The sequence below is a fragment of the Ptychodera flava genome, chromosome 8, assembly GCF_041260155.1.
Source record: "Ptychodera flava strain L36383 chromosome 8, AS_Pfla_20210202, whole genome shotgun sequence".
Classification (NCBI taxonomy): domain Eukaryota; kingdom Metazoa; phylum Hemichordata; class Enteropneusta; family Ptychoderidae; genus Ptychodera; species Ptychodera flava.
The window spans coordinates 19,604,681-19,615,546 of NC_091935.1; the positions used below are offsets into that span (position 1 = coordinate 19,604,681).

Genomic DNA, 10,866 nt, shown 5'->3' on the forward strand with positions numbered 1-10,866 from the left:
CTCAGGAAATGCTAGTACGATGTGAAACCATGAATTGGCAATTCGCAGCATCCGAGTCTGTTCGCTTTTATTGATTTATGATTGATTGATTTAATCCACCATCCAAAGGCAAGTGCGTAATTGCAGGATGAGGTACCCATAACCCGCTACCCAATGGAGCAATGAGGAGAATAGTGAGTCTCAAACGCACCATCAGTGAGTCTCTGCATGACTGTGGACTTACCAGGTCTCAAACTCACCATCCTCTGTTAGTGAGACCGATACCCTAACCATTGCTTTTCAAACATCGAATTGACAGAAAGTTAAAATATAATATGGCTCATAAGGCTCCTTGGCTGGGCCAGGATTCCATCATTTAGTTTTACAGTAATAACCTAGGTCCCTAATACAGAATTCGTAAACACATACATAGAAGGTCACCATTTCATGCATATAGAAGGCGCCGTTGAAGCCGTATGGGGTATCAGTATAGATGAATCAATAAAGTAAATTAACGTGAAACTGTATCTGTTCTGCAGAACGTGAATTGTGGCCCGTCATATATGGTACGCCGGCACCCATTAATAGCCTGTTGGACATATCCCTATCCACGGACAGTGTCCAGCTAATGAACGCCCATGGCAGCTAGCTACCGATTGATCGTAGTATTCTCCATTACTAAATACAACGCACGATGCAATATGCTGAAGACTATACACAAGACGCGGTGCTCGTATGTAGGCACTTTTCTGAATTGTTCGCGTCATAGAATTGAGTGAAAGGCATTCCATAGGAAAGGTCGAGTAACTATAAACAATTTGTGCTGTGCCGTATGATGTGTATCTGTAAATCCATTTATCCGTGATTTAGTACAATCACTACGTCTTTTCTAATGCCAGGAATAGCGAAAACGAAAACCAAATGATTAAGAATTTCAATTCCATTGCTTTACTATCTGTCTATCATAATAAGCAAACAGTATTCACAGAAAACAAATTTACGTCTTAAATTGTTTACAATGTTGATGGCAAAAATAGAATTTGACATTATACTTAATAATAAAGATAATTGCATCTTCGTGTACGGTACCATTTAGGCATTTAAGTAGGCAGGTCTTTACATAGACACAAGACGGAATCGTTCGATGTTGTCTCTGAAGCCTAAACGGGAAAAATGTGATAAATTGAATATTAGTGTAACTGTGAGAGTTAGAATACTCTGAACTCTGTATGTTCTCAGAATTCCTACCGCAGGAATGTATATTATGCTCTTATGTAGGTAAGTAGATACTCAATTCCAACGCCATGTGTACTACCCGACAGGAACGTTTATGATAATATAGACCACGGGTAACAGATATAGCTCATAATACGCCAATCATGTACGATTAAGTAAAAATGGCTGCAAAGTTTTTAAAGTAATTTAGCGGAAATTGATTCTCATAACTTTTTCAAATGTGAGAATAAATGGTTTATTGAATTGCCGATTTGACTAGGCCTACATACACAAACTGGTATTCCACTAAATGATATGAGACCTTTTTGCGCTTCTGTTGTTTATTTGTGTTATGATCTTCAGTACAACTCTTAAGTCTAGTACATACCCTGCAGCCTTTAGTGTCCCAGCTTGTTGTTTGTCTATTGAAGTATTGGCACGTCTGTTGCGTCAAAAGCAGTGAGAGTTTTACTCTTTGCCCTATGCGAAAGAAAAAAATACTTGATAAATAATTGCTCTTTATCAGGCCAATTAAAAAGGGATGATTGCATCGGTCCCAAATATAAATGCTCTTACTACTGCCAGTGCAAATCTACGGTCAAGAATTGGTTACATCATTGTTTCTCTTTTCTATCAAGTTCTTGAATCACTCACAATCAACTGGTTTACTACATCAGTGCTGCAGGAGAATACATATATGCACGGGTATCTTCTGTTATTACTATTTCTCCAAAGTGACGAAAGTACTGGACAAGAAAAGTTAATATAACCATTTACTGTGTGGAATTGTGACGTTCATATAACATTGTCCACTTTCCAGCGGGTCCTGTCTTGGAATGATAATACTGGCTTCTCTCCCAGAAAACCTGATAATTCTGGAGAAGTTCTGACCACGAATATCATCATCCGGATGCTGGACTTCATTAAGAAATGTACATGTAGGGTGGCGTTCAACTGCAGGATTTCGGAGCTTCTAATTACAGCGATGTTCATTCCGTGAGTTTGCTTCGAAATCTACACACACAAAAATAACACTATCGATATAGAATAGAGTATATGTTTCTAAATATTACAATCATCATGAATTGTGTAACGTTTGATAGGGTCATTATGCAATTGCTATACAACTCGTTGAATCTGCTAGGTTGGCAATAATTTTCGTTTCGTTTGTAAACAATGTTCACCGTTGGAAATACATTTCAAAGTGGAAATTATTAATCCAAAGGATGTTAGCACGCTCAACAACAGAGCTCACTTACCCAAATTGCCCAACATCAGTTCATTTTCTTATCCTTTGCATGACATGAAATTGAAAGTACTTCGATTTCTACAGTTACCGACAGCCATAGTTCTGACCTTATGCTACAAACATTTTTGCTTATAGAAAGACATATAATATCTACTTATTCTTCACCAGGGTTTACAAAAGCCATACAACAATATGCTAAATTGCGTTGATTATATATACTACTTTAATATTGAGGTTACATAGTGTGATGGTGAGGAGCAATTTTGCCTCGTTGATTGGTCAAGCGGGAACTTTGAGAAAATAATGTCATCCATAACAAGAACTTTGTTCACTATAATTTACAAGGCAAGTGAACTTTCCGAAAATGTAACATAATGCTCATAATGCAGTTGTAATGTCATAATTTTCCAGAACGGTGTATTTAAGCTATGAAATTAGCAGCACAATGAGTCAGTTAGACTTTGATTACAGTCTAAAATTATTTGTTAACTTTCAGACATACCTCAAAAGTCCATCCGAAATAAGTTACATCATCTGCTTTAAAATAACACCTGATGCATAATTGCCAGAGCTCGAGTCTGATCGATTAATGCCATACAGAATGCCTATATCCTCATCTGCATTTGTAACTGAAAGTGTAAGACCAAAAGAAATCAAACATATTTCACTGTTGCGTATGTCCAGGCATTTTCTGCTTATGAATAATGATAATCTTTCTCTCACAGTCCATATATGGGTTGCACAGAAGAAGTGTAGCGAAATCTTGTGGCTATAGTGACGTTGAAATTGTGTACGTCGTGCTGAGTCTTGCCGAAATGGCGGGAAATGTACGCCATGCAACTATGAGTAAGCTTGAGTCCGACCAGGGAAGTAATAAACAATACCCATGTGCACTGTTAGCTCGGCGCCGACTCGGTCAGTTATTTCTACCATGAGTGGAGCTATTTGCAATAACATCAATGTTGTTAAACGAAATATTACATTGAATGCTAAAGCTATTTTGACGACAGAGTTTTTGTGTGAGGCGCAAAATAAAGCACTAATAAATTGTACTCACATACGATGTGTGTACAAATTCATTGATCTGTAACGCTGTCGCCATGATCTCGATCATTCTCATAAAACGTGATATCATACTTGACACATTTTAACGATGTCATTAAAGCTTGTTTTGGCTCACTATTATAATTTACAAAAGGTGCACAGAATAATAAGAGATTACATTAAGAGAACAGTCATATGGCACCGCATAGCGATATCTAATTATTATTGCCGTAAAACATTGAAAACCTTGATGCACTATTGACAAAGTAACGTGCTAAATTATAGCATGTCACTTCTTATCACCAAACAGTTTTACAAAAACTTTCTGATCGTCTTTAATTCTTTACCATTCAATTTGGAATACAATCACCTTCAATCCTTGTACCATTCCTTTCAGCAAATGACAAACTTAACACATCTGTCAAACCACTTCCATCTTCCATCGTTAGCAGCGCTGTCCTTTTCAAGCGAATGGCCTACATTTATGTATCAACATCAAAATAAAACATGGTGACACAAAGCAAACGCATATCCTGAGACGAAAGATGCGAAATGTAATCTCACTGGGATTACAGGTAAATATCAATTATGCTCACAAAGAATTTTAGACCGTTTTACTTAGGAATACTGCATCATGTTTCTCAAGCAGACTTGCGTATAAGACGATGAACTTATTTTTACAGAGAGGGGATGGTTCATCGCATTGTCAGTTGGTCTGTTTTGAAGAAATATCGGTTCTTTGCTGCCGGCTTTCGTTTCTGTGATAAGGATTGCGCAATTTTTTTGAAACCAGAAAAAAAGTAAAGAACAGTGTGTATTTAATTGTAAAAAGAAATCATTAAAACGTGAACTTTGAAGTTTACACAGATGAAAAGTACTTGAATCATGTAGACGATGATGCTGAACTTTTATTTAATTTCATTGCTCGGTACAATTCATTTATGTCGATTCTCGAGTTTATAAGTTTGAAGATATTATGGCGCGAATCCTCCACCTGTAACAATCTACCATATCCAGTTGTGCATCCAGGCGGATGAGGCTCAAGTATCTCGATATCCCTGTTTTCCACAATATCATGCATAAATTTTGCTTGAGTATGTTAAGTTCTCTTAAGGTGGTTGACTACGCAAAAGTATAACCTTTCTATCTCAGAGTCTTCATAACTGTACATGCATCCAAGTGAAGCTGATGCGGCATACGATTTGCATATATGCATGTGAAATGAACTTTCAACACGTCGTTTTCACGGGTTTAAAAAGTTTTTGGCCTGACAGTTCTTCACGGCAAAAGTTTACATCTTTCAGTTTTAAAACGTAATGTCTGAATGAGAGCCGATTTCAGCTTAACTTGTTTTCTTAACTTTCTTTTAAAAACGGCATTCATGAAGCTGTAGATGCCATACTTACAACAAGATTAATAGTCAAACCAGACGTCAGGTGCAGCGTGGCACTCGGGGGAATCTGAAAACCGTTACCATCTCCAAGGGATACAAGAGTGTCGGAAATTTTCTCTGTAGTGTCTGTTTCCGCATGTAACACGATAGACGGGGTTTCGAAGATAATGGAACCGCTGCCGGGTGTGACACTGGTGAGAACAAACTTCGAAAGACGCTCCACAGTGTCAAGACAACGCCTATATAATGCTCTTCTGGCTCTAGAGTTGTGCTATTGACTCTATTGTAGGTTCTCAAAATGGTGAGTCCATTGTCCAGTGCCGACAAAATTGCTGTCAATATGCACAGAATTCGATGAAACATTATTATTTAAAGCTAAACCCATTTAAAAATGGAATATTCAACATTCTTCTTACAGAGCCAATTTTCTTTAGAAATTCGTTAAAACTTGTCCATAAATTTACATCGGCGAATTCGAGGAAATAATACTTCATGACACCTTTTACTTAAATCCTCCACATCCTCTCTGTCTCTGTCCTGTCTGGCCATATCTCTGAAAGTTTATTAGTTTCTTTTTTCTCCATTTAAGCTTCTATCTCATTGTTTATGTCCGTCTGTCGGTATGTCTCGATGTATCCGTCTCAGACCGCTTATCCGCATTGTCTTTCTGTGTCTCTCTGCAGGTCTACATTGTATAATCATATGTTTGACTGTCCCACCCCTGCTCCCTCCACGCCAATCTAACTTTCGGAACTTACCATAAGCTATGTCCATGGCACTTTCGGTTTCCGGTGTTCGTTCGTAGATTTTAGATAGCGAAAAAGTAACATCTGATAGCATCTCCATGTTTGCTATAGTCTGAGTTTAACATTCAACAAATGAACAGATTTACTAGTATATATTTTATGCTAGGCTCTACGTGACGCAAAATTGAAATGCTCATTATTTATTTCGTCTGCATGCGTATGCGTATGCGTATCTTTGAAAATTAGTTATTGACTTCATAAATATATTATTCTCCCGTACTAACAAAACAATAAAAGCCGAATCATCGTGCGCTTTCGGAGGAAAATGTTAACGTCGGCTGTAGATACGGAACTTTATATATATATATATATATATATATATATATATATATATATATATATATATATATATATATATATATATATATAAATATATATATATATATATATAATATCTATATATATATATATTATATAATTCTTCGATTTCGATACACACACATATCATAATACTTTGATTTAGACCAAGATCCTTCCAATAAAAGATCATACATTATTGCCGGACTACACATGTTTATGTGCCCGAGAGCAGGTGACAATGCCAGGAGGGCAAATTGTCTCGGGCTGCGAGGTTGACAAAGATAGAGTAACGTGCATAGTATGGTTATCCTGAAGTTTCAAATCTCATCGATTAGAAGGTATAAATTCTCACCGCTTATTTGCCTCTGAGTCACCTACTTTTGTTGAAAATACACCGCATTATTCGAATCAAAACTGGCGGTTAAATCGTCGACAGTGCCGCTGAAGGAACTCTGTCCATAATTTAGAATATGTACTTTGGTAGGTCTTGACAAAGTCTAGTGAACGCACTAAAACTTCGTACAGATGAACTGAATCACCACAAGATCGATTTAATACTCAATTTACACTGTCCTTCAATGTGACCAAACGTACATATTTGGAGTTAGTTGTCAAAAGAATTGAAATAGTGCGAGTATAGGAGTTCGAGTACCAATCAATTAATTTGACGCCAGTCTAGAGACAAGGCAGATAAAACATGAGGTCTAACATATTTTGTGGGTGAACGCTGGTGAGTTGGTAATTATGTTTCTACCGCTACTTTACAAAATCGTCATATTACCTCAGCGATGGCCTTGTCCGACACTTCATTCCCCTTTCCCATACTTGATAGGTTTCTCATAATTTCATCCAGTAAAGATTCTATTAAAGTCAATGTAAAAATAAGATACCTTTGAGAATAAAGCCAGTAAAATAGCTTTCTGATAGATGAAATTCAGAAAGAGTAATTTATGGTATGAACTTTCACTTATCTGTGAAAAGTTAACAATCTCAAAAGTATAGAAAGCAGGAAAGATGCAGACATTTAAAATTGGATGAGAGTGTTGACGGTCATGAAGTTCTATACATTTTTCAGCGTCCCATTTGTTGACTTTTCGAACACCTCAATGCTAAGACTGATAATCGGGCCAACTCAATTCTTCCACTGACGTCCCTTCCATCAAAAGCAAAGGCAAGACCTTTAAATTTCACTTTCAGTTAAGTCTCATGTAGGAACATCAATCATGGCAATTCAAAGCAACTGTTTGATTCCTTAAAATCGCCATGATATTAAGTCATCTGAAGACGATACATTATCCTCTCGTAAAGCCAACAGTTGTGACGTTACGTAGATAACTGAAATTGACTATGGTGGTTACATCAATGACATGTGGCACACCGTTGTTATGTTTGTCAATGGTTCCATTATTTTGCACCAAGTTCAGAGCGTAAATAAGTAGCTGAGGAAACAACCGTTTAGGAACTTCAAATCGTGGGTTATTGTAGTTGTGTAAATTTATACATGCGTTTCTAATAAATTGCTTGTTTTCCACAAGTTTTGGATTTTAAAAGACCGTTAAATATATTTCAGATATGTACAGCCAGGTGTTAAAGTTTGTAATATAAGCAAATTACCGGCAACCTGTACGACATTACCCTGCAACATATCGTTCATTTCATTTATATGTTCTTATGTTTGAATGATATGTTTGTCAATGGTTTCAGTTAAGTATCATTAAATACGCAAATTTTCAACTAGCTAACATGAAACTGACAAATGTTTTTCAGTTTTGTATTCTTTAGTCTTACAGTATATTTTCGATATTGATATATTTATAACATTTCATCAAATTCTGTTATTTCCTTCTGTAAGACACAGCTATAAGAAACTGATAAGTTCTTGCCATCCCTGGCGAGAATCTATGCACCAGATTTTAACATACTTGAAATATCACACCAGGGATTTTTTCGTGAAAAAGTGACCCATTCGTGCGGTACATACCCGTATACATCTTTTCTATGGGAGTAACCCCCCCCCCCCGATGAAACATCAGCTGACAATTTTACCTCGCAATGTAACAGTAAATTGGCATGACACTGAGTTGTCCCAAGCATCCACGGCCGTATACGTCACGACCGTGTTTCCAAGATGAAATTCACTTCCGCGATCATGACTTCCGGAAACTCTAAGATTTCTCGAATAATTAGTGACCGTTGGAAAATCCCAAGTTACAGTTGCTGTCATCTCTTTCGGCAGTGCAGAGGCTTCTATGTCATCCGGACATGAAATGATGGGCTCTGTGAAAAGATAATTGTCAGAGTACCGTGTTCACATTTTAATGAACCAGATAACATTTAAAGTTGAACGTCTCTCTGTATCAATAATCACAAAATAACAAACAGATTTTCAGACGTATTTATCTCAAAACATGCTGTAAATACTCATTTTGAGCTGCAGACGTCGTTCTCAAAATTAATGTAAATTGAGTAACATCAAGTCGACAATAACATATTGCTGACTGTACTTAGTCGTTATTGCACGAAATTTGATCGAAATCGTGTCGTATTCGAGCGATGTGATCGAGTTTGACGCGAAGCAATGAATCAACATCGTAATACTAACCTTGTGAAAACAACCTACAAGAAGCTTTAACTTTTATGGAGTGACCGAAATTTACAGGGAACATGATAATGATCTCTCTTAGTCACTGTACGAATCGGAAACTTAATGATATGTGCATCTCTCTCTTTGTATTTCAGTGGTGTTGTCTGATTTCTATGGCTCATTTTGTAGCTACACTCAAAATATATACAACCTAGATATAAAACTCGCCAACAGGAAACTTGCTGTATTGAGGTCTTGTCATGATGTACTGTCGACCAGGCCCGTTCTCTTCAGCAGAGAAGAGTGACATGAAAACGTGGTACATGACAGTGAACGACGAATGTTGTCGGTTACAATCCATACGAATGTCAATGTGTACGTTATTTGGGGTAACCGTTCTTTTTGGTAAAACAATGCTTGTGTCAAAATTCTTAAGCAACAACAACATTACAGAATGACGTTTTGGAGTGTCATAAATTTTGTTTGCTTAGCTATTATATGACACTATATGGACACCAAGGCGTACGCTTAGCAGTAAGTCTTCAGGCCTGCTACAGTGAAAATAATTTGATTCACATCTTAATACGTGAAACAAACATCTAATTCAAGAAGCGATGATGGAAGTTGTATGCGAAATTATGTATTTTCGTCATTTTTATGTGAAATTTCTTCGTCGATTCGCGCCATACCGGATAACCATTGAGCTATTCCTGTGAAGCGGAAACAGACTGCGCGGACCCAAGCCGAGCCGAATCATTTCTTGCGCGTGCTAAAGGAACGGGTGACGTAACGCGCAGCCAGACGGATTTTTGAACATGAACGTGTACGCCAACGCCAACGTGAATTCTGCGCAGCGCGGGTTGAAATTTCGTTCTGCGCGCTTAGCAGACGCGCTCAACGCGTTCCCAGTCTGCTCGCGATCGCTCAGTACAATGCACGACGAGCATCCAAAAGACGCCTTAATTTCAATTTGTTTTCTTGTCAAGATGGATTTAAAAGGCGTATATAATAAGGTTATTCCCAAAATACCGGGATTTATATCCTCGTACATCGTACGCTACGGTATTGTCCGAGACGCGACAATATCTCCGCTGCACGATGTACTCGGACATAGATCCTGGTATTTTGGGAATAACCTTATATTACCACGGGGTTTGTCTAGGAAGGTCTATACGTGCTTAGTAAGCCTAAGTTTTAACCGACTGTCAGTGAATCGGATGTAGTGTGTTGTCTCCACCTATTATTCTGACCTAATAAACAGCAACTTTGAATTAGCAAGTACCTCGAAATGTATCATAAGACTTGTCTGATTAAATATTTGCTATAAATTTTTATTTCAAAGCACAATAGGTCACCTGCCCTATGTACATTAATTTTAAGTGTGTAATTTTTCATTGTCATTTGACAATAAAAGGGATATTTTCAACGCAGTTTTATTGCGCATGTACATTCAGTTTGTTTTACAAGTTAACATTTCATTTTGATTTTTCCGGAAAACAAATGCTGGTCGAGAAGACCAAGAAAGGGTCAATAAAGAAGTTATGCTTTAATAACGCTCATGACGTTTTTTCCTTTTATAGAAGTACGCTATTTTCTGTATATTTTGCTTGACCAAAGTCGTTTCCTAACTCCCTAGCATATGCATCTTGGTAATTATACCCCGTGCACAGTTCACTATCTCAAATATAGATATGTTTTACAAATATGGTTGTATTAGAGGATTCTTCAGCAGTTTCCACGGGTAGCGCCATGTGTTGCGGGGTATAAATACGTTTTGTGGCGCAGTCGTTGGAATAATTGGGTTAATGAACATTTATCAATAGGCACCTAAAGTGGTTTGTATGAGAAAGCAAAGGAAGAATAAACCCTCTCAAACGTTTGAAAGTAAGATAAGTGGAAATTTAACGAGCAAATCTTTGTTAAGATAAGCCAACAGAGAAATCGAATTTGAGAAAGAGATGCCTTACTGAATAGGATTTTAAAATATCTTGAAGGGGTTTTTCAAGTCCCATTGATGTGTACTTACCAACAAACTGCCCCCATACTTCCATTTCGCACAAACACATGTTCCTCTTTGGGAATGATGATTGTTTTAATTTTGTCAGTGTGGCGTATCTTCCAATGATAGGCTCAGAACATTCAAGTGAATGCCGAGAATACGTATTCGCAATATCTCCTCGAAAACATCTTTCATTTTCAGTAATATCGTAAGAGCTACCTATCGTTATTTTGATGTTTTTATGAGATGCTGCAAAGTAAAACAAAGTAGATGTTAGCTAAACATGGTTCCATGTAT

General features: G+C 37.3%; 1 protein-coding gene across 1 annotated transcript; it reads right to left on the reverse strand.

Moving 5' to 3' along the window:
- Nucleotides 1-1,003: 1,003 nt before the first annotated feature.
- Nucleotides 1,004-10,621, reverse strand: LOC139137993 (uncharacterized). Its single transcript, XM_070706213.1, has 10 exons — nucleotides 10,597-10,621; nucleotides 8,033-8,263; nucleotides 6,768-6,847; nucleotides 5,639-5,738; nucleotides 4,894-5,212; nucleotides 3,858-3,963; nucleotides 2,946-3,072; nucleotides 1,972-2,208; nucleotides 1,583-1,674; nucleotides 1,004-1,139 (listed from the first exon to the last, which is right to left on the reverse strand). The coding sequence occupies exons 1-5, from the start codon at nucleotides 10,619-10,621 to the stop codon at nucleotides 4,920-4,922; spliced, it is 729 nt and encodes a 242-aa protein (XP_070562314.1). The 3' UTR covers nucleotides 1,004-1,139; nucleotides 1,583-1,674; nucleotides 1,972-2,208; nucleotides 2,946-3,072; nucleotides 3,858-3,963; nucleotides 4,894-4,919.
- Between the last annotated feature and the right edge of the window lie 245 nt (nucleotides 10,622-10,866).

Coding starts and splice junctions, on each gene's coding strand:
- LOC139137993 (XM_070706213.1), bottom strand. CDS start 10,621: ATGGAAGTATGGGGGCAGTTTGTTG. Junction 8,264..10,596: donor AGTATGGGGGCAGTTTGTTG/GTAAGTACACAT, acceptor ATCTTTTCACAG/AGCCCATCATTTCATGTCCG. Junction 5,739..6,767: donor CGGACAAGGCCATCGCTGAG/GTAATATGACGA, acceptor TGTTAAACTCAG/ACTATAGCAAACATGGAGAT.